At 44.0% G+C, this 24,131-nt stretch overlaps 1 protein-coding gene across 2 annotated transcripts; it reads right to left on the bottom strand.

Moving 5' to 3' along the window:
• Positions 1-229: 229 nt before the first annotated feature.
• FLVCR1 (FLVCR heme transporter 1) lies at positions 230-23,868 on the bottom strand. 2 transcript variants are annotated; one of them, XM_040985654.1, is made up of 11 exons: positions 22,954-23,868; positions 18,051-18,189; positions 11,458-11,598; positions 9,218-9,285; positions 8,479-8,582; positions 6,504-6,635; positions 5,939-6,044; positions 5,617-5,728; positions 3,722-3,789; positions 3,487-3,559; positions 230-903 (listed from the first exon to the last, which is right to left on the bottom strand). In XM_040985654.1, the coding sequence occupies exons 1-10, from the start codon at positions 23,677-23,679 to the stop codon at positions 3,488-3,490; spliced, it is 1,668 nt and encodes a 555-aa protein (XP_040841588.1). In that variant the 5' UTR covers positions 23,680-23,868; the 3' UTR covers positions 230-903; position 3,487. The 2 variants fall into 2 exon arrangements, with proteins under 2 accessions (XP_040841588.1, XP_040841587.1); XM_040985653.1 differs by lacking the exon at positions 230-903 and having other exon boundaries at positions 1,153-3,559.
• Positions 23,869-24,131: the final 263 nt, after the last annotated feature.

The raw sequence follows: 24,131 nt of genomic DNA, 5'->3' as shown, positions 1-24,131 counted from the left end.
AGGTATACAGAGAGAAGGAGAGATAAAGATTTCCATCCAATAATTCACTCCCCACGTGACCGCAACAACCAGTGTTGTGCTGATCCAAAGCCTCGAGCCTGGAGCTCTTCCGGGTCTCCCACACGGGTGCAGGGTCCCAAGGCTTTGGGCCGTCCTTGACTGCTTTCCCAGGCCACAAGCAGAGAGCTGGATGGGAAGTGGGGCCGCCAGGATTAGAGCCGGCGACCATATGGGATCCTGGTGCATTCAAGGTGAGGACTTTAGCCGCTACACTATCGTGCCAGGCCCGGGGTGTAATTCTTAAAATGATATGCTTTCCCTTAATCTTGCAATGCCATTCAGGGTGCTGGGAGGGTGCCTAGGGTAGTGCTCTGAAATACCCATATTTATGTACCTTCTCCCAATTCTGCAAAATCAAGCTGCTGTATTTCCAACACACTGGCAGTCGCCTCCTACAGCGGCATGCTCAGGAAGCCAGCATGGAGGTGACTGGTTAGGTACCGACAGCATCTGGGACATGAATGGGAGAGAAACGGTCCGCAGACAAGATTCCATGGAGGAATCTGTGGAGTGATTAGTAAGGTCCATGGCCTCTCCTCCTTTCTCTCAGGCATTCAGCCATGCCAATCATCCTGGTACTCTGGTTGGGTCAAGAAAGAAGTGAGACCCTTGGGCACCATCCCAGAGTGCAGAGACAGCCCAACACTCATTCATGAATTCTTACTTTCCTTTGGGGGGAAATCCTGGGTGAAAGGGGCCTTTCTTGGCACCCAGTCATTTCACCTTGGGAGAAAATGATGCAGCTCAGAGGATTGGTTGCTGGGTTGGTCAGTGTATCGATGCTCAGATTCTTTCCTCCAACGGTGTGCTGCCACTTCTCTGGACTTCCACACAGACGCCTGCCTGGGGCAGTTGACAAACATCAGTGCTTCTGGTTCTTCCACCTTGTGGATATTACTCTCTGAAACTATCTTTAAATAAATAAAATATTTCAGCTTCTCCTTACGCCCTGTTCTGGTGGATTTTGCTTGGGTTCTGTAAACTCTCTTTCCCCTCTTGGCCATTCTGAAATTTTATAATCCCTTTCTACTCCCATGTATACCTAACTATCAGAATTAAACAAACAAACAAACAAAAAAAGCCACACAAATGAACATTTAAAAAAATAAACATATTTTGAGCCTTAAGTACGGAAGAATAAGCATACAGATAAATAATTGCAAGGAGCAAAAACTTGGAATGTGAATCAAGACTGAAGATCTACAGGCATTCTGTCTCGTACACACATACTTTTGAAGACATTTCTCCAGCATTTCCAAAAGACAAAAGCAACATTTGCAACACTTGCAAATGCAACAGCTTTTGGAAAGCATTTCTTCCCTAAAATGATTTGACAGAACATTTACACGGTGACAGTACCTCCTCCATATTCCAAAGTTATGACATCTTTGTTTCACATTATAATTTTCATTCAAAATACAGAAAAACAATCAGTTCTGTTTGTATTTTCTCACATATTTCATCCCTTTTCTAATCATCAGGGAAAAATACAGATGACAGACTATAAAGTTTCCAAAATGCAGTATTCCAGCTTTGACATGTCATTTGTTCAGAATCTGAAGAACTCAACAATCACATGACTATTTTAGATAATATTAATAATTTAACAATAAAAAAAACCCCAGTGATTATAGAAGGAGATACCAAGTCTCAAAATACACTTTTAGCCACTTGTCACCTGGACGGTAAGTATCTAACCTAACTAAGGGCCAGGCATGCCTGGCCTGTGCTCCCTCCGGCTCCCTGCCAAGCACAGAGAACTTTGAAAGATGCTCACATTCGCAAAATAATCACTGTTGTTGAGCCACTGTCCAGAGAAACTTTGCTCTAGTGTGGTTTTTGTTTTTTTGTTTTTTTTGTTTTGTTTTAGTTCCTGTGGCACCAAGATTTGTTTTAATCCATATGAACATGCTTCTACTTTTAAGATCTTTGCGATCACAAAGAATACATTCATTAAGTTCCTGATTCTTAGCTAAAGTTCTTCTGATAACACGTTCTCCAGAGTCAGGATCTATGTCCTTTATAGTCATCGGATGACATAGGATTTCATCATTTCAAGATAAACCTGCTTAAATCAAGTGATATTCACTCTAAGAATACCCATTACCTGATCGGCCTTTCTTGTGCGTGTGGACATAATGTGAATATTATGGTAGATCAGTGTCATCGACATGGAGATATTCCCCACAAGCTTAGAGGCGTGAGAATATCAACATTTAAATTCTCACTGTAAACAAAACACAGTGGTAGGCACTGTGGAAATACATTTGGTCCTATTCTCCTTACCCTGAGCATGTTAAAAGGCAGACTATTCCATCAGCGTAGTAGCCTTTACACATTCTGGGGAGGAGAAGCCAATTTCTCCCTGTGCTGATGGAGTAGGTGCCTGGGCATGGTGCTACCACCTCAAAGGAGGATGGCCATACACCTGCCCCTGCAGGGTAAGAACAGCATGTTTCCAGAGGTCACCATTAAAAGGGGACACCTGGGCTGGCTGAAGCTATTACAGATTTCTTTATCCCAGAAAACATCAAGGCATAGCATAGAAAGTGATAGAAGAAAAGTGATAACTAGTCATTAGGATGAAATAATCTTATTATAAAATTATAAATTGAAAATAATGAATAGAGTAAAAAAAAAAACAAAAGCAACACATATAAAACTATCCCATTTCAAGTTGGACTGAAAAAATATAGGCGAGGCATTTATCCGCGATCGGAAGCAAAAACTCAAGATATTGTGCTTGTATCTGGGTTCCTTAGCTTTAAGAGAACACGATCCTCAAGCCAGGGTCACGGGTGGAAACTACATCCAGAATGTTTGTGGTCCACTGAAAGTACCTGGCACAGGAGCACAAGAGATGGGGACAAACAAATCTGAGAGGTCATCTGGAAGCCCAGTCCCGATTCTGTCCTCAGGTGCAGTAGCAGCATCATGCTGGGACATCATCCTCAGCTGGATGGTACTGACGGTGAACACCAAGCTGGCCAGCGCGCAGCACTGGCACAGTGGTCCCGCTGCGTAGTTTTATGTCTAAGCTGAATGTCCCTCAGTGTGTCTCACTAGACTGGACTTCCAGAGTATCATTTGGGAAAGTCTTCTAAACTTCCATTTTCTAACGCAAAAGTAAGCACCTGTTGTTTGTGAAGCAAATGTCAGGAGCTCACTTTCAGACATAACAAACGGCTGGAAATGGGGCATGGTCAGAGAGATGGTGGTGTTAGCGTGATTCAGCAAAGTATTTCAGACAAAAATATTGCTTCAAACAATAAAGCAAACTGACAGTTGTGCACTGAGTGTATACAGCAACTTCCACGTATGTGTGTGTTCTCTACCACCTATAAACCCAGCCTCGTTGCCCGTCTGGCTCTCCACGGTCAACACACGCTATCCCAGTGACTGCAGGAGACGGACTTCTCCTTTCACCTCAGAGTGATGAGTTTGACTGCTTGGACAATGCAATTTGTGGCTCTTGATCCACAGGACTGTCCATTGGCACCTGGAGAAGGAATGAGATGATGATATATGTAGCATTGGGCATACACTTATTTTCCAGAATGACAGTTGATCCAGGAAAAACAGCTGGCTAGGTAAGAATGGTTTCACACTTTATTGTGTGTGTGCTTTTCTCAATAGAATTGTAACAATGTTCATTACTTACAGCTTTAACATCAACATTTGTAATTCCTTTGTTTATGTTGTGTCTTCTCAGGTCAGACTTGATGAGTGCTGAAACACAGAAGCATCAGTGGAATTACCATCAGCTGCTTGTGAACAGATGTTTTTCTTTTTTATTATTTTTTAAGATTTACTTATATTTATTAGGAGGGCAGATATACAAAGAGAAGAGGAGGAGAAGAGAGAGAGAGGAAGATCTTCCATCCAATGGTTCACTCCCCAAGTGGCCGTAACGGCTGGAGCTGAGCTGATCCGAAGCCAGGAGCCAGGAGCTTCTTCCAAGTCTCCCATGCGGGTGCAGGATCCCAAGGCTCTGGGCCGTCCTCAACTGCTTTCCCAGGCCACAAGCAGGGAGTTGGATGGGAAGTGTGGCCACTGGGATTAGAACCGGAGCCCATAAGGGGAACCTGATGTGTTTAAGGCAAGGACTTTAACTGCTAGGTTACCATGCCGGGCCCCTTTGTGAGTCCTTGACATAATGAACATGTGATTCACTAATGAACAAATATGGGACTCTAAGAAACCAAAGGCACCATGGGCCCGGCGCAGTGCTGCAAGTGGTTAAGGTCCTCGCCTTGCATGCCCGGGATCCAATATGGGCGCCGGTTCTAATCCCAGCGGCCCCTCTTCCCTTCCAGCTCCCTGCTTGTGGCCTGGGAAGGCAGTCGAGGACGGCCCAAGGCCTTGGGACCCTGCACCCGTGTGGGAGACTCAGAAGAGGCTCCTGGCTCCTGGCTTTGGATTGAGATTGGTTCCGACCATTGTGGTCACTTGGGGAGTGAATCATCGGACGGAAGATCTTCCTCTGTCTCTCCTCTCTGTATATCCGCCTTTCCAATAAAAATAAAATAAATCTTTAAAAAAAAAAAAAAAGAAACCAAAGGCACCAAGATAAAAAGTACAATTCTTTTCCCCAGAGGATTTACCAACCTAAAGAAATACTGAAGAGCAAATAACTAAAATGCTGTAAGTCCAATACTGCAAATATGTAAAATGTGTAGTGGAAGTAGGGGAGACAAAATGCCTATGTCAGCCAAAGGAAACCAGGGAAGGCTTCCTGGAGGATGCGTGAAGGAAACTTCACAAACGAGGGCCTTGTCAGGCACAGAGAGGAAGATGTGCTAGGTAGAAGGCTAAGAGCAGCAAGAATGTAGCCCATTCCTGGCACGAGAGGTCAAGTACACTGGGTCAAGGACTGGGTCAGCAAGTGTCATGTCCACTGCGCAGACTTTCCATGCACCCGAGGAGGCAGGAACGTGATCAGATCTATGTCTTAGAGAGCTCAATACGATAGCAATGTGTGGAATGCTAACAGCCAAGGGCTCAGAGGCAGGCAGTCTGGCCAAAGGGGGTAAGGTCCTGACTGTGAAAGATGCTGCTTTAGGGGCAGGCTTCTGGGCTAGATTAGAATGTAACAATAAGGGTTAGACTGGGCTTGGACAGCGTCTGCTGGATGCGCCCACTGTTAGGAGCAGCATGTTCTGGCTATTTCACAACTATTCCTTTCTCCGTTGCCACAGCAGGAGGTGAAACACCAAAAGCACGCAGTGGCTCTCCCTTGGAATACTACTGCTGGACAAGGCCACCCTGAGCCTGAAGCAACCGGCCAACCTCAGTTCAGCTCCTCTCACAGTCTTGGCCCCAGTGAGCTGCAAGTCCCAGCTTTAGGACCCTGCACCCATGTGGGTACCCGAAAGAAGTTCCTGGATCCTGGCTTCGGATCAGCATAGCACCGGCCGTTGCGCTCACTTGGGGAGTGAATCATTGGACGGAAGATCTTCCTCTCTGTCTCTCCTCCTCTCTGTATATCTGACTTTCCAATAAATAAATCTTTAAAAAAAAAGAAAAGATACCCAAGGAATTAGGATACTCCATTACCTGTTAAGATGATGCCAGCAAACATCCAAACACAGAGGAAAATGTTTCCTTCCTGTGGGGTGTAGTCTGATGTGAGCTTTCCTTGAACCAATGTGAAAAAAATTCCAAATACCTAAAATAAGAGAAATCATGTTCTATCAAGATTGCTTCTTAAACACAAGTAGAAATGTTTTGCTCAGAACTTCTCTTAACAAGGCTTATATACACTTGGATTGCAAGAGACACGGAGAATTGGCCAGGGGAATGACATGGTCAAAGCCAGGAGTTAGGAGGGTATCGGATAAAACCGATCATTGCAGGTGTGAGAGCAATCAGGGCCTACCTGTGCAGAAGCATTCAGAAGACCAGAAGACGTGCCTTCCGATTCGGGGTAAGTGATTTCAACAGCAAATTCAAACCCCAAGGGCAGGTAGCCAGTCATGAAGAAACTGCGGAGATAAACGCAGGGCGACAGAAGCGTGAGTGGAGGACACCATTACAGAAGAGGCCATCGTGCCATTTCCCAGGCCTGTTCTAAGGATGCAGCCAGGGCGTATCCTGCAGTGGCCACGGAAGGAATCCCCGCTCTCGCCCGTGGCCCACGACCACTGAGCCGGGCAACCACACAATTCCAACGCTAGACTGAGAAAAAATGTACCCGTAGTTTTCTAAGTCCTCTCTCTTCGGAACTACATAAAATTATTTGGTGTTATCTATTTTTCACTAATAACATGCCAAAAACCAATTAAAACTACTTTTCAGAGTTTAAGAATTATACATTTATACACACAGAAAGGACCCTTTGAAGTTTCAAATACTAATTTTTGAATGAATCTAAAAATTAGGGGAGTAATATTTCAGAATCATAGCATCACACTCCCCATTTCTGCTGAACATCTGATCCTTACCCAAGTATCCCTCCAGTAACAAACAGGATGATAATGTTATTTTCCATGTTCACCTTCTTTCCAAGGTCCAACGTGAAAGTAAACACAACCATTCCCAAGAAAGATAAAATGTAAACTATGAGAGTAGTCTGTCTGAAACAGAAAATAAAAAAATGGTTAGTATTTTGTCTAATTCTCCTAGACACACACACAAAAAATCATCTGGCTAGTCTTTGCTCTTTCTTATATTAATAATTTTTGTTTTGTTTTACTTTCAAAATTCATTGCTACTTTTGATCTAAAGAAAATGTATCTGCACAAACTTTAAGACTCAGTGGCAGCAGACAACAGACTCATACCCTCCCGATACTTAGAAGGCACTCATACAAATCAATAATCCCTCTGGCCTCCAATGGGATCGTTTTTGATTCGTATCTGAAGACAATGGATCGGAGGTGGGTGCTGTGATGCAGCAGCTCAAGTCACTGCTTGGAATGCCAGCATTCCACACTGCAGTGCTGGTTCTAGGCCTGGCGACTCCACTGCCAGTCCACGGAGCTCCCCATCATGCTCCCGGGAAACAGCAGTGAGAGCCAAAGTGTCTGGACCCCCGACACCCACCCAGGATGGATTCATGCAATAGGAGTTCAGTGAATGAGTGGCAGATCCCCTGAGCGGGGGGGAACAAGGAACATATATCTATGCTTGTTACATTTTTTAAATATCATGAACTTTCATCTACAAACTGAGTTGAGTTCCACCCTAAGCTAGCATTTCACACTAATGTAGTAGCAGCAAATGCTGTCTTAAATCATGGGAGGACTGTCTTGGGGAATTTCTTTTTTTCTTTTTTTCTTTTTTTTTAAGATATATTTATTTTTATTGCAAAGCCAGATATACAGAGGACTAGAGACAGAGAGGAAGATCTTCCATCTGATGATTCACCCCTCCAGTGACCACAATGGTCGGAACCAATCTCAATCCAAAGCCAGGAGCCAGGAGCCTCTTCCAAGTTTCCCACATGGGTGTAGGATCCAAAGACCTTGGGCCATTCCCGACTGCATTCCCAGGACATGAGCAGGGAGCTGAATGGGAAGAGGAGCAGCCAGGACATGACCAGAGCCCACATGGGATCTTGGCAGTTGTTAAGACAAGGATTTAGCCACTAGGCTATTGTGCCAGGCCCTCTGATACTATTATTAAGTAGTACTATAGTGAGGGAATTTTAGCCAAAAAAATTACCAAAGAAAGCCTTAAGCCCAACAATGATCTTTTTTGATAGAAAAATAGCCTTACTTTTAAGCCTAGAACAAGAAAAAAAACAAGATAAAGTCTCCATAAAAACTCAAACATTATCCAGAAGGAGTTTTGGAGTAGAAACGATTCCTCTGGCGTGTCTCTGTGCGTGATGTTAGATAGAAGGACTGAAAGGTACACGAGGGCCCGGTGCCATGGCCTAGTGGCTAAAGTCCTCGCTTTGAACACGCTGGGATCCCATATGGGTGCTGGTTCTAATCCTGGCGGTCCCGCTTCCCATCCAGCTCCCTGGCTGTGGCCTGGGAAAGCAGGTGAGGACGGCCCAAAGCCTTGGGATCCTGCACCCATGTCAGAAACCTGGAGGAGTTTCCTGGCTCCTGGCTTCGGATCAGCGCAGCACTGGCTGTTGCGGTCACTTGGGGAGTGAATCACCGGACAGAATGACTTTCCTGTCTCTCCTCCTCTCTCTACACATCTGACTTTGTAATAAGAATAAATAAATCTTAAAAAAGAAAAGAAAGAAGAGCACATGAGATCTCAGGAGGTGAGACAGTCTGACCCATAAGACAAAGCACAGACGGTGGAAATGTTTGCAAAGTGATAGGAATCTAAGACAGCTTAGAATTCAAGTCTGTAAGTAATAATAACTTTTGAAATTCTTACAATAAACAATAAAAGTGACTTGGAAAGCATAGATCCTTGGTTCTATGCTGCTCTCCATGCTTCTACTTTCACTCACTTGTATGCTTTGGTGTAATCCAGCCACAGGCCACAAAGCATAGAGCCCAGCATGCCGGCCACCACCAGAGTGAGCCCAATCCTGCCAGCGTTTACCTCTTCCCCCTGCAGAGAAGGTGCGAGACGTCAACCAGACACTGCTCATGCTTATACCTTTTCATAGTCGCCAGACATAATCAGAGGAAATTAAGTGTAGAATATAATGGGGAGACAAGGTACCTTGTGGGTTTGGACATTCTATTTCTAAAAAAAGAAAATCTTGGAATTATGAAAGAGATAAAGAAGAAAATATCTCCTTGGTCATCCATGGTTAGAAGTACAATGATTTTTGTTAGGATTCTTAAGTAAGTTATGGATGTCTGGAGAGGAGTTAGGCTGAAACCTTACACACAACACAACTGCCTTCAAAGGCAGAGGTCAGTTAGAGCTTGGTATTTACTGCTTTAAGTTTATGGTTGATCTCAAAATAAGTGTTTATCTTTTTCCATGTAACCAGTGACCCTATGTCTTAAAAAGAAGAAAATGAAAACTTAGGTTTTGTCAAAGCAATAACAACTTCTGTTTTCCATGCTGTGTGTTTCGTAAATTGAGTTAAACATATTCTCAATGGAAACCAATGTTAAACCTTATACAGCAAAAAGGTTATAATTCTTAATCGTACAGTCATGCTAAGAGGCATTAATTTGCTAAAGAAAAAAACCCTTGGTTAGGCACGCAATGCAATGTATGTAGAAGCTTACCGGGTAATATGTCAATATCATTTGATTTAATAATGTTGAGATTGAATAAAATGCTCCAGTCATGATACCTACAATAACAGAAAATGATAAATGCATCTTTTGCCTGAAGGGATGTAGAACACCATGAGACAACAGTGCAAAGAGAGTGCGTTTCTCAGACACTTGACAAAAACTTTAAAAATTATTGCCATCCCTTTTTATTTTTAATTTTGTTTTATGACACATTTCATAGGCTCTGGGATTCCTACTCCTTCCTGTGCCCTCCCCTCATGATGGATTCCTCCACATTGTTGCAGTAGGACAGTTCAAATCCAGTCATGATTCCTTCATTGCAAGCATGTATCATGCATAGAGTCTAGCATCTTATTGTCCAGATAAATTCAACAGTTTCTTGGGGAGACCATCTTCGGTCTGAAAGTAGAGCTGGCAGAATATCATCCCATCCAATGAAAAGCCACTACATAACATCAACAACAATTTAAACCATTGTGGAGTTAACTGACATGGTATTGAGTGACCAACATGTTAGAAAATGCAAATTCTTAACCACATCCTGTGACTACTTCATTGACATTTCAATTTTAGTTTATAACAACTGGCTGCTATGCCACCCCTTTTGAGAAGACAGATTGATCAACTGAAAACCTAAATTCACAAAATTATGGCAGTAGAAATTGGCCATCATGTTTTCACTATTGGTTGTTATTTACTGGCCATAAGTCACATCTCCCAAATAACAGTGCTGTAACCCGGTCAGCAATAAATCTAAAATGACCCCTTCAATGGACTCTGGCCAATCAACCCTAAAGGAATGACAGAATTCCTAGTTTGGTGACCTCCCCCCTGTTTCAAGGACTTCCAAGACACCAGTAATTAAAGAATATGTAGGGACTGGGCTGTGGTGCGGCACATTGAGCCACCACCTGGGATGGTGGCAGCCCTTATTGGAGAACCAGCTCAAATCCCAGTTGCTCCCCTTCTGAGCAATCCAGCTTCCTGCTGATGCTCCTGGGAAAGCAGTGTAAGATGCCCCATGTTCTTGGGTCTCTGCCACCTGTGTGGCAGACACAGATGGAGTTTCTGGCTCCTAGCTTTGGCCTGGCCAGCCCCAGCTATTATGGCCATTTAGGGAGTGAACCAGCAGATAGAAGATCTTTCTCTCTTTCACTCTCTCTATAACTCTTACTTTCAAGTTAAATAAATAAACCTTTTTTTTTTTTTTTTTAAAGCAAACCAAACTCATTGATTTCAGAGGGTGTGCATCTTTTCAAAAGTGTACCAAAGAAGACAGTAGTGAATTTTACTTCTGGAGGCAAGGGACATAGAAGCAGGGAGCGTCAGTTGTTACACTTGCAGTGATGGCGATGTAGCAGTGTTAGCTCGGCAGAGAACCAAGTGTGTTGGCACCTGCAGTCTACGCTACAGTGTTAGGGTACATGTCTGTCAGAGGAACCCAAATTTCTTTTTTAAAGTTAGAATTGGTTAAGGTGAGCTCTAGTGAAAGGGTTAATTTTAAGGGTGACTATGCTCCTGGAAGTTTGGAATCTCCCATGAGACACCTGAAACCTGCTTCCTGAACACCAGGAGGCAGACAGGAGACAGGGAGAATCTGGGAGCTTTTAGATTTACCGTAGAGGCATGCTGTGTTATTACTGCTTCCATTGAAGTGATTCAGGACCCCCAGCCTATACATTGTTCTGTTTTGTGTCACTGTTAGCACCAATCATGTACTTGCTCACTGTCACGAAGCTTCTGATTCTCTTACTATAAAAAAACCAGGATTAAAGCAAAACAAAACCCCACAATTATTTCGTTTGAGGTGCTTCTTGCCTATGGTCAGAAGTTGCCCCTTAACTAGAAATTCAAATCATCTCGCTTGCTTTGGAGCCGCGCTTGGATTCACTGAACCCCAACACTCTAGCTTTGGTAGTTAAAATAGATGCCACTTTGCACAAGGCCGAAGAAAGGAGTTGCTGATAGCATTTCCTACATTCCTTTGGGAGTCATAATTATAGCTCATCCTGGCCTAAACTGTATGAAAAAAAAAGATAGCACTTCTCTCTCTGAGGCCTATTGTTTAAGAAAAAGTTGATGTAAGAAAATCCATCGTTTTTCACTTTTAGTTCAATATTTAAGTTCATGACTGTGCTGAAAGTATAGCGTTCACAAATCAACCCCAGTCCAAATCACTATGCTACGTGAAAAGAATCGAAAGTACCCCAAGGTTTGTGCAGGCTTACCATAGGTTATCAACAGAAGAACAAAAGCTTTATTTTTAAATAGATTTATTATAGACTTCTTGTAGGAGTAGTCTTCAGGTGGACTAGCCCGAAGAGCTGCTTGAGCCTGGCTTGGTGGGTACTGAGGTCTCTCCTTGAATACTAGAAACCAACAGAAAGCGGACAACATATAATGAACATACATGTATGGTATCATAGTTATAATTTATCTTTTTTATTGAGCAGGCAGAATTAAGACTTAGTTTAAAGAGCTAGAGAATGTTTCCTGGTGAGGTTTTTCCATTTTCACTGATTAAAAAAAAAAGATTTATTTATTTTTATTACAAAGTTAGAAATACAGAGAGCAGGAGAGAGAGAGAGAGAGGAAGATCTTCATTCCAATGATTCACTCTCCAAGTGGCTGCAACAGCTAGAGCTACACGGATCCGAAGCCAGGAGCCTCGAGCCTCTTTTGGGTCTTCCATGCGGCTACAGGGTCCCAAGGCTTTGGGCCGTCCTTGACTGCTTTTCAGGCCACAAGCAGGGAGTTGGATGGGAAGCGAGGTCGCCAGGATTGGAACTGGCACCCCTAAGGAAACCCGATGCATCCAAGGCAAAGGCTAGCTGCTAGGCTACTGTGCCAGGCCCCTTCCACTGATTTCTAAGTCAAAAATAGTTGTGGTATTATCATCTCCAACCTCTGAATCTAAAACTCCAGAAGTTTGACCAACTCAAACAAATGAACTGCAAAACTCAAATAAATGCACTGCAAAACTATGATGTTACCTGTGAATTATTCCATACTCAGTTAAGAACTCTATTTTTAAATTCAGAACACTTTGCAACTAAAGTCAAATATCAGATTTGAGTGAGCTAAAACCTAACCAAGTGTTCAGAGGCCTTTCTTCAATATGTAAGTAATTTCTTCTGAAATTGGACAGTTTATCATGTGGTCCAATTACATCCCTAGGACTGAAAATGTGCAGGTGCACAGATGGCAGCAGAGCGGGCTGGTTTCTGTCAATTCACTTAGGCTACATGTGGACAACAGGAGGGGCAGCTAAGAGACCAGAGTGCTGGACCTGGAACGTCAGCTTTGCTCAATCCCAGGTAGCGTTCTCAGCCTTTTGAGTGAGACGAGGCCTCCCTTAGCAGGACAGGAAAGGATCTGCCAGCATCCCAGAACTAATGGTGAGGGACAGACTTCTACAGGATACACCCAAGTCCAGGCCAGTGATGGAAGGGCTGACCTGCTCAAATCTGCCAATTAGGAATGAAATGTGGTGGGCCCACTCAACAATTTTAATTATAATAAAACAAAAACACTGCATGTCATTGAGCCCCAGGTCATCGTCTGACACTCCCACTCATGATCTTGTCTGCACCCATGAAAGGTTATCACCAACTATGTCCCAATTAGGATAAATGCTAGAATTACTCCTTGATGGTAAATCACAAAAGGAACAAAAAAAGGTAATGTGGATTCAGAAAAACATTTCCTGGAAGATTAGAATTTTTCCTTTTCTTCCTCCTTTTTTCTAAGAGTGGTTCTTTCATTTTTTTTTTTTTTTAGGTTTTTTTTTAATTGGAAAGTCAGATTTAGAGTGAAGGAAGAGATAGAGAGAGATCTTCAATCCGCTGGTTGATGAATCTACCACCCCAGGCCTGGTTCTTTCTTTTTAAAAAAGATTTATTTATGGGCCGGACTTGGTGGCCTAGTAGCTAAAGCCCTCGCCTTGAATATGCCAAGATCCCATATGGGCGCCGGTTCTATTCCCGGTGACCCAGCTTCCCATCCAGCTCCCTGCTTGTGGCCTGGGAAAGCAGTCAAGGATGGTCCAAAGCCTTGGAACCCTGCACTTGCCTTGAAGACCCAGATCTGGCTCCTGGCTTCAGATCCGTGTAGCTCTGGCTGTTGCAGCCGTATGGGGTGTGAATCATTGGATAGAAGATCTTCCTCTCTGTCTTTCTTCCTCTCTGTATATCTAACTGTCCAATAAAAATAAATCTTAAACACACACATACACACACAGACTCATTCAAACAGAACCTCTACGATGGAACCTGAGGATGTGTATTGAACAGAGAACGCCTCTTATCAACAGCCATACAAGCCCCCCAATTGCTAGAGGCAATAACCCAAGACACCCATGAAATGCTGTACCTAATTGTGTTTGTTGTTAAAAAATTAAAAAAAAAAAAAAACCTTAAGTTCTTTGTCGGCTTTTGTGATACACCTAAAATGTATCTAACTGCTAACTTCATTTCTGTAGTTCTCCCAGTTCAAGGAGGTTAAATTCCTAAGTATTTACTTTTTCAGGCCCTGAACACCGGAGGACTGGCAGACTGAAGGCATTTAAGTTGCTGGAAGGGCCTTGTCTTACTTTAGCCCTAACTGACCCTTGTACTGTCAGGATGTCTGCTGCGTTTTCCTGAAAGTTGCTTCATGTCCTGATTGGGTACGAGAGAATTATTTCTTTATTAACATTAGTGACACAGAACTCACACAGTTGTAAAAGTTTCCAACCACAAAAACTATGCTTACCGGACAGTCCCAGGTATTAGCTGAGTGTTCAGCCTCAGGTTTTTATTTACTATGGTCAAAGAAGCCTAAATTGTCCCAAAACTTAACTCAAATGCAAAAGCGAAAACAACCCTTGAATTCCACAGGATTTATTTTTCTTAGTATAAGTGTTACCTTTTAGTTTCAGGCAAATTATCTTCTTGCACAACCAAGCCTACACTCAACAGCTAAATGTTGTAGTAAAAATCAGACTTAATTGTGTCTATGTGACGAGAAGAGGAACAAAAATTTTCTCTTAGTAAAAACTGGCACCAAAAAAGGAACTGGACTTTAAAATGGGTTGTTCTTACATCCTAGAATGAGTTACACAAAAGGGACAAAGCATTCCTCAGCACCACATTCAAACTTTCCCTCCCTTTCCGAAGCAACCTATTCCTGCTTAGAGCCACTCTTATTTTCTGAAACCAGATGATAAGACTATCTTCCTATTTCATTATCTGCTCTTGTGTGAGTCAAGCTGATAAGGAAAGTGGGTGTGATCGTTGTTTCCAAATTTTCTATTTCTTCTTCCTAGTAAGGAATGAATGTTAGGCGCCCAAGTGTTTAAGTACGTTAATATGTAATATTTTGATTGCCATTACTTTTCAGTTTACACTAAGATTTTAATGGGCACACTTATGCTAAATGATAGCTTACTGTTCTCCTATGCAAGAATAGCTTTGAATACAGCAGCATTACCACTCATGCCACAGGAATTTGAACAACAAATAAGACTAAGTAAAAATTAAAATATTATATAGCATTTTGTATAGAGAGTTAAGTTGCCTAGATTTAAATCTGACCTAAAGTAGCTATTGTGATTTTGAACAAACTAATTTCACTAAAATTCTGCAACCCAGTTTCATCAATTTTTAAGAAAGTGGAAATGGTACGGGAGGACATAAAACTAAGACAGCGGCTGGGGTGGAATGGGATGTGGGACAGACTGGATTACTGCTACACTTACTGGCAAACCAGGGTAGGGGGTGGGCCTGGTTGGGGTTATTGTGGGTCGCTCCAACCTAGGCTACAGCTCCCGCTGGTTTATGTGAGGGCCAAGTATGTGCTGGGCAGAACCAGACTGGACTGCAACACCCATTGGCTCCAGTGGAAGACGGGAGTGAACACAGAACCAACCCAGGAATTGCAACCACCAGCTGATTGGAGCGATGGACGGTGCCAGGCCCTGTACTTGTTAGCACATACAAGAAGTTTCTTTGGAGATCTTCCTAATCTAAATGCTGGACTCAGAACCATAACAAAGAAAAGAGCGAAGACAGACCGGGTCAACCAACCATCTAAGCTATGATGGACTATGTCAATCAGTGGATTTTTCAAAGACCTCATAGTGCTTGGAGTGGCAAGATTGACAGCGATTCATAACTGTTGCAATATCAAAACCACTTGAGCAAGAACCTCAGAGCATGCCCTACACCCGGGACTTGGGGAGGGTGGGAAATTGGGTGGGCCTTCTCCCTTAAAACCCCCCTTTTAAACATGAAGGTAACAATATGGAAAACATATTAGTATTATCCACTTTCCTGTAGCCCTTGAACCTTCTTACCCTAATTAACTATGTAAAGAATGTCAAAATAAAATTTATTAAAAAAAAAAAAAAAAAAAAAAAAAAAGAAAGTGGAAATGGTAATAAGAGAGCCCTCCCCACAGAGCTGGGAAGGTTAAATGAGACACAGCAGTAGGGGACCTTTAGCCTTCTGTGTCACTATATATACTGACCAATCAAAGGCTAGATGCTTTAAATAAGAGTTCTTCTAGTAAGAGTAAACATTAGTGCGAAATTCACTGGAAGGTTCATGTTAATTCCTGGAACTACTAAATGCATTATTCTCACATAGAAGCCCTAAGAGCGAAGGCAACTGGTTTATATAACATGAACATTCAAAATAGTGTTTTAAAGATACTGCAGAGTGTCAATTTAGTATATATCATATTACTGGACAACGTATTTATAGGACCAAATAATTAGGTGCAAAATATAGAGAAAAGAATGACCAGTTCATGGTAGTTAAGGGATTCTAGGACTCAAAAAATAATCCAAATTTTACTTCAATGTGGGAATGAAAGATCTTCCATTAAAATATTATAATTTACAAGTTAAGACTTTCACATCACAATTACATATATTTTTTCTTTTTATACTACACATAGCACCATGAGATTAAAATTATAGAGCATCAGGTTTTTCTTCATTCTATTCATTCTTTCCACCCATTTATGTATTTCTGCCCCATATGTCATGAATGAATGAGGAATATTAGCTTTCTGGATTCAGAGTGATATGCCAATGATTATCTACTACTATCATCTTTAAGTCTTCCTCCCTCAACAAATGAAAGTCTTTCATCTGCGGTCATTTATCACATACACATCATTTGACATCTTCAAATATCTTATATACAGTCTATTACTCTCTTATAGACAAAGGTTTTGTTGTTGTTACTCAAAAAGGAAAGGGAATTTTACACTTTAAAAATTCCCATTGCAAAGGGAGGCATTTTGCCCAGGGGTTAAGATGCCTGTGTTCCTAGCTGAACGCCTGGGCTTGGGTCCTGGATCTGCAAGCTCCTGGCTCGAGCTTCCCACTAAGGAAGACCCTGTGGAGTGCTGCCTTGAGGAACTGGGCTTCCTCCTTACCTATGGGAGGCATGCGCTGTGTCCTCACTGCCAGACGCAAGCTGGGCTGCCCGGTCCTGGCCATCCTAAACATTTGGGAGCACACACATACTCGCTCTCTGTCTCTCAACCTCTCAGAAAAATTTTAAAGAGAAAGGAGAGTAGATGTAAGAGGATCTTTCACAATAACAATTTTCTTTCAAAACATTATTATATGGCTATTTTCAGTATCTGTTCACTGAATCTATGCCATTCTGGGACTAACAGGAAACATAACAACCAACCCCATGCAGACTGGACCTGTCAGAATACTTTAAATGTTACTGAGAGAACACTGCCCATCATGTTCCGGGAAACAAAGTTTGCAGGCCAAGTTCTGTAATTCCATCCTGTGGTTGGCCTACCAAGGCAGTTGCTACTGAAACGCTCTATAGTCCCCAGGACACATTTCTTTGAACACTGAAGATTTCACAGCTGGAGATTTAAAAAAAAATTTTATGAATTCTTCATTACTGTTCTAGCCAGGATAAAAATGAAAACATAAATCTAAAAACTCCCAGCTACAATACAGCTTAGCTGTAAATGTGAATGACTAAAAGATAGCATTTCAACTTTGGAGTTCCTTTCCTCTTCAAATCAACTTGGGTTACTGAGTGTATATACAGGGAGGGCGGTCACAGCTCTCGCTAGCAGCTGTACTGGCTAAATCAATCTGAGTATCCCATCTCCCTGAAATCAAAGCGGTCTCTCGTGAAAGACAAACTTAAAAAAGCAGACCTTCCCAGAGCTTCCTCCGAACTGGTGGTGGCTGCTGGCAGCTGATTGTGACAGACTGCGTCAAGAGACAGGCCCAGGCGAGGACTCAGAGACGGATGGAGGCAGCCAGGATTTGCTGGAGTGGCCTAACAAGCAGATGGTTGCCAGAGTGTGAAATTCTGCTGAACACCTCTCTGCTATTCAGAAGCAGGGGACATTTTCACATCCAGTTAATTGTTAAGTCAGTTAGCCTTGGGAGAATTTATTAGAGGGGAGACTGTAGCCTACCGGCCTCATTTCAAAGCATGACAAGCATCTGCTCCTGCTACACAGGCACAAGGTGCAGACCAAGGAAATGGATTCGGACAGAGGAGGCAGGTGATACCTTTGAAACAGTTACCAGGAAGAAAAGTTAGTAGGGAAAGAAATGAGATGAATTAGTCTTCAAAGCCTTCAATGATGCTAAAACAGATGGAGAATACCGGAACATATCCTTAGGACCACAGCATTCATTCATTACCTGGGCAGGCCAGTGCATACAAAAAAGAATGAAACAAGCGAAGGTCATTTGAGACGCTAACCATAAAAATGTTCTGGGCTAGTTATTTTTGAATTTTTGTCATGCATTCATGTAAGTTTTAGGAAAAAAGAATTCACTTACCAATGGCTGTCAGAATAAGTAAAAGAGTAGCAACAACTGATGTTCCATAAAACATGGTGCTGATATTAGAAGCCACACTGGTACTGTTTGTGTTGGGCACTAAAACCGGTGGTAGCAAAAAGCCAACTGCAGTTCCAAGCTGTACAATATAAAGATATAAAGTCAGTAGCTGCCAATATGGGGAAGAGGGGGTGGGCAGGAAGCAAATTTCAGTATTAATAGAACATAAAGAAGACAGCTACTATTTGTAAAGATGCATTGTAAATTTTAAAGTATTATGTTCCAGTGTCTTTGTTATGATCACATGTGTCAAACTGCTGAAAAGTTGTATTCTACATTTACTGAGTTCCTATTCTCTGAATAATTCTGCTATAAAGTTGTACGAGATAAAAATCCTTGCCCTTAAGATGCTTACAACCAAAAGGGGAGAAAAAGAACAGTCTTAAGAAAAGGCAGCTTACGGGGCCCGGCGCGGTGGCACAAGTGGTTAAAGGTCCTCGCCTTGCACGCCCGGGATCCCATATGGGCGCCGGTTCTAATCCCGGCAGCTCCGCTTCCTTTCCAGCTCCCTGCCTGTGGCCCGGGAAAGCAGTCGAGGACAGCCCAAAGCTTTGGGAACCTGCACCCACGTGGGAGACCTGGAAGAGGCTCCTGGCTTCGGATCGGCATAGTATCGGCCCGTTGCGCTCACTTGGGGAGTGAATCATCGGACGGAAGATCTTCCTCTCTGTCTCTCCTCTCTCTGTATATCCGCCTTTCCAATCAAAAAATAATAAAAATAAATCTTTAAAAAAAAAAAAAAGAAAGAAAAGGCAGCTTACAGCATGGGAGAAAATACTTATAAATTATGTATTGGATAAGAGTTGAGTAGTCAGAATTTACAAAGGACTCTTATAACTCAACAACAAAGACAAACACTACAATTCAAAAATGGGCAAAGGACTTGAATACCCAACTAAGACATTAAGGGGTTGGTGCCAAGGCATAGTAGGTTAAACCTCTGCCTACGGCACAAACTTCCCATATGGATACTGGTTCATTTCCTGGCTGTTCCACTTCCCATCTCTGCTAATGTGCCTGAGATGGTCCAAGTCATTGGACTCCTGAACCCATGGAGACCTAGGAGAAGCTCCTGGATTCTGGCTTCAAACTGGCCCTGCTTTGGCCATTGTGGTCATCTGGAGAGTACATTAGCAGATGGAAGATCTCTTTCTCTGTCTCTCTCAGCTGTAACTCTTTCAAATAAAAAAGAATTTTTTAAAAGAAGTTAACATCACATCCTTGAAAAAAAAAAAGACAAATGGCCAATAAGCATATGAAAAACTGCGGTATCATGGAGCCAGTGTCATGCTGTATGTTCATGAAGAAATGTTCTAAGCCAAGGAAACACTACATACTCTCAGGAAAAGGAGAGTATGACTGGGCAGAGGTTAAATATACAGTTTGGCTTCAACCAGAGAAAGTACCATGTGTGGTGAGTAGCAGGTGTAGGAGATGAAACCAGAGCCAGCAGAAGCAGATCCAAAGGATCTTACATGCCACATTAGAGTTTGGAATCTAGGGCCCGGCGCGGTGGCACAAGTGGTTAAGGTCCTCGCCTTGCATGCCCGGGATCCCATATGGGCGCCGGTTCTAATCCCGGCTGCCCTGCTTCCCTTCCAGCTCCCTGCCTGTGGCCTGGGAAAGCAGTCGAGGACGGCCCAAACCTTTGGGACCCTGCACCCGCGTGGGAGACCCAGAAGAGGCTCCTGGCTTCAGATCGGCATAGCATCGGCTGTTGCGCTCACTTGGGGAGTGAATCATCGGACGGAAGATCTTCCTCTCTGTCTCTCCTCTCTGTATATCCGCCTTTCCAATAAAAAAATAATAAAAATAAATCTTTTAAAAAAAATAAATAAATAAAAATAAAAAAATAAAATAAAAAAAAGAGTTTGGAATCTATTCTAAGCACAACAGGAGCAATTGAGGAGCACAAGAGTATCAACATTCCTTAGTAGAGAGGAAGGGCTGCACTGGGCCCAGTGCTGGCATGGCACAGGGTAACCCTCCATCTGCGGCACCAGCATAACACACAGGCACAGGTTCCAGTTCCAGCTGCTCCACTTCCCATCCAGCTCCCTGCTGATGCCCTGGGAAAGCAGTAGAGGATGGTCCAAAGCCTTGTGAGCCTGCACCCACATGGGAGACCCAGAAGATCCTGGCTCCTGGCTTCAGATCAGCCCAGCCTCGGTCATCGCAGCCATTTGGAGAGTGAACTAGCAGGTGGATAATCTATCTCTCCTTCTCTCTCTGTTTAACTCTTTCAAATAAAAATAAATAAATCCTTAAAACAGGATCAAGAAATGCCACTGCATAATAATCAAAATGAATTTAAATGGGAGAGCTAAGTGACACCATAAACAGAACTATGTGATCGTAGGGGAAGAACACTCTAAGCAGAGGTAACACTTTTGTTAAGTCCAAGTTCAACATTATCCAAGGACCCAAGGAAGTAAGGTTTCATAATTCACAGTCAAGAGTTTACATTTCATTAAGTACTATAGGAAATCATTAGCAAGTTCAAAGCAGGACAATGGCATGATCTGATTTGTGTTTGAAAACATTCTCAGTGGGTATTGTGATCAAACCAGCTGAGCCACTACTTGCAAAACCCACATCCCACGTGAGAGTGCTAGTTTGATTACTGCTGTCTTCTATTCTGGTCCAACTTCCTGCTAATGTATCCTGAGAAAGCAGACAACAGCTCAGGTGCTTGGACCCCTGACACCCACACTGGAAACTCAACTGGAGTTCTGGTTTCCTGGCTTTAGCTTGGTCCAGCCCTGACCGTTAGGTGCATTTGGGGAGTGAACCAGTGGATGGAGCTTTGCAAAAATCAATTTATGCAGCCGGCATGTTGGCTTAACAGGCTAATCCTCTGCCTACAAGCACCAGCATCCCATATGAGCTCCAATTCATGCCATAGCTGCTCCACTTCTAATCTAGCTCCCTGCTGACAGCCTGCGAAAGTAGTGGAAGATGGTTCAAGTCCTTGGCTCCCTGCATCCATGTGGGAGACCCAGAAAATAATGGCTTCAGATCATCTTAGCTTTGGCTGTTGCAGCCATTTGAGGAGTGAACCAGAGGACAGAAGATTTCTCCCTCTCTTCTATAAATCTGCCTTCCAAGTAAAAATAAATAATTCGTGAAATTCAGTGTATTGCTCTTTCAGAGATTTCCAAATCATTAGAAGCTCACACAGATATATCTGAGCTATTAATTTTGATTTCTACTGCCCAAATCATATCCAGCTATGAAATTTAAACAAATCATACTGTGATCCTCAAACAAATGTTAGACTTGATGTAAGCAAATAGCATTCTTGGGCCAGCACAACGACTTACTTGGTTAACCCTGCCCCTGGAAGCCATTGGGATCCCAATATTGGAGCAATTTGTGCCCTGGATGATCCACTTCCCATCCAGCTCCCAGCTTATGGCCTGGGAAAGCAGTGGAAGATGGCCTGAAGCCTTGGGACCCTGCACCGGTGTGGGAGACCCAAGGAGGCTCCTGGCTTCAGCTTCACTCAGCTCTTGCCTTTGTAGCAAGTTTGGGAGTGAACTACTGGGTGGAAGAACTCTGTCTCTCCTTCTCATTAGAAACTCAAATTTACAGAGAAGGAGAGACATAGAGAAAGGTCTTACATCCACTGATTCAGTCCCCAAGTGACCACACAGCAGGAGCTTTGGACCTTTCCCAACTGCTTTCCAAGGCCTGAGGTAGAGAGCAGTTGGGACACAAACTGACACCCATATGGGATCTGGGCACTTACAAGGCAAGGAGTTAGCCATTGAACTATCACTCGCACAGCTCTGGTATTCAAATTATAGCTAGATTTGCCTCAAACTGAATGAACATTCAATATCATTTATATGAAGGGCCATAGAACTCCCATATGCAGAATTTATTTGAAAGAACAAGTGAGGGGACAGAGAGCTTCCATTTACTATTCACTCTCCAAATGGCCACAGCAGCTTTGTCTGGGCTAGGCAGAAGCCAGGAGCCAGGAACTTAGTCCTGGTACCCCACATGGGTAACAGGGGCCCATGTACTTAGCCCATCATCCATTGCCTTCCTAGGCACATTGGCAGGATGTTGAATCCAAAGCAGAGCAAATAGGACTTGAATTAGCATTCCAATAGGGGATGCCAGTGTTAGCAGCTTAACCTTGTTGTACTGGATGCAAAATCTAAAACTACAAAAGAGCCAATCTGCAATTCACACAGGCACACACATCACTCTGCCTATTGCTGCTACTAGAATGTTAATGGCATTTGGACCTGGTATTAGGAATGACCAGGGAATTACATAATGGAGACAGCCAAAGCCACCCTTTTACCATGCATTCCGGGATCTGTGATTTGTCTTGCACCTACTGTTAAAAAAAAAATTAATAACTGGGCTCAGCAATGCTATGAACTCTCAATCACCAGAACATTTATTTAGCAATTGTTGATACTGTCCACTAAGTACCAGGCACTGTGCTGAGTGGTAACACACAAAATTAAACAGGGGCTGTTTACAATGCAAACAAACATTCCAGAAACCAACACCTTCCTCAGGAAGAACGCAATACCTCCGGGAATTTCATTCATTATTGCACTGACAAGCTCGCTTTGAGAGGTGTGTTCAAGCCAGTAATAAACGGTTTTATAGGTGATTTTCATTGTAAGATGTTTACTAGCAGTTTACACTGGCTTTGCAAGTTTGATCCTTATCAAGAAATTAAAACTTAGGGCTACCTCCCATCTTAGTGCAGTTCATCTCTCATCTGCAAAGGTCATCCAGAAGGATCATGCACCCTCCTAGCTCACAGCCAGGTTACTAGCTCACGCGGCTTATCACCAACCACCGAAGTCCTTACCTGATTGCCCAACACGGCTGTAGCACAGGCTGTGGACACCTCCTTGGGCCCAAACCACACCGAGGCGATGCGGGAAGGCAAGCCCAGGATAAACACCTGGGCCACGGAGCAAAGACACTGGCCCAGCATGGTGACCCAGAAGAGGTGCGGCTGCAAGCTGCCGCACTTGACCCAGGCGCCTAGGCAGTTAAGGCCTGAGCCCAGCAGCGCGGTGAACCGCAGGCCTTTGATGTCCAGCAGCCAGGTGGCTGGGAAGATGAGGGGCACGTAAGCCAGCATGTACACCATGGACAGCCAGTCAATGTGCAGCAGCGAGACTTGGTAGAAGTTCTTGAAGACGTTGCTGATGATGCTGTACTGGATCCACTGAAAGGCGTTCACCAGCGAGTAGAGGCTGAAGATCATCAGCACCACAAAGCGCCGCGAGGACAGTGCAGTCCGGAGCAGCGCCGCGCCCTCGGCCCCCGGGGTCTCCGAGCCAGCGTCGGTGGGCAGCAGCCGGGCCTGAGTCTCCTCTTCTGGGACCAGCAGAGTCTGCGGCCCTCCCAAAGCGGCTGCGGGGCTGTCCTGGGAGACCCCGTTAAGCAGCAGGCAGCCGTCTTTGGACTCATTCTGCTGCTCCAATTTCTCCCCGGGGGGTGCTTCTTGCGGCACCGGGAGGAATCCATTCGGCAGCGGGTGCCCGGGCGCCATCGGCGACCCCACCTCCCCGTCCCCCCGCGCCATGTCCCGGGGCTCCCTTACGCCTCGTGATGTCCCCTCCGCCCCTTCAGTGCTGCAGTCGCGGTCCAGAACCCAAGTCCCCTCACCCCTCAGGGCTCCAGGCCCACTCCCTCGGTCCGCCGTTCTGCTACCTTCCCAGGCGGCGCGGGCGCAGGCGGTCAGGTGAAGACCTTCTACCCTAGAGCCGGCGGCAGACTTCACTCAGGGCAAGGCCCCACCCCGGGAGCGCTGCGTCGTGAGCCCTGACCGCCATGGCCAATCAGCGGAAGTCTCCGTCTGACGCGTCAGGGAGCTTCCTGGTGTGTGGGGTAAGCACCCCGAAGGCCTGTAGGAAGGCGGAGGGCGGCTGTGACTTCTTCCGGGAGGCTGGGAGGGTCCCGCATCCCTCGCTTATCTGGAATAGAGGGACGAGCGGCTGGTCGCCGGAACCGCAAAGAGCTAGAACGCCAAGGGGC

Source organism: Ochotona curzoniae, unplaced genomic scaffold (genome assembly GCF_017591425.1).
Source record: "Ochotona curzoniae isolate NIBS_2020 unplaced genomic scaffold, NIBS_Ocur_1.0 contig_430, whole genome shotgun sequence".
In the NCBI taxonomy this organism is placed as follows: Eukaryota; Metazoa; Chordata; class Mammalia; order Lagomorpha; family Ochotonidae; genus Ochotona; species Ochotona curzoniae.
This window is presented reverse-complemented; position numbering and strand designations above follow the sequence as displayed.

Coding starts and splice junctions, on each gene's coding strand:
- FLVCR1 (XM_040985654.1), bottom strand. CDS start 23,679: ATGGCGCGGGGGGACGGGGAGGTGGGGTCGCCGATGGCGCCCGGGCAC. Junction 6,045..6,503: donor GTTACTGGAGGGATACTTGG/GTAAGGATCAGA, acceptor TTATCTCCGCAG/TTTCTTCATGACTGGCTACC. Junction 3,790..5,616: donor TGCTGGCATCATCTTAACAG/GTAATGGAGTAT, acceptor TCTGTGTTTCAG/CACTCATCAAGTCTGACCTG.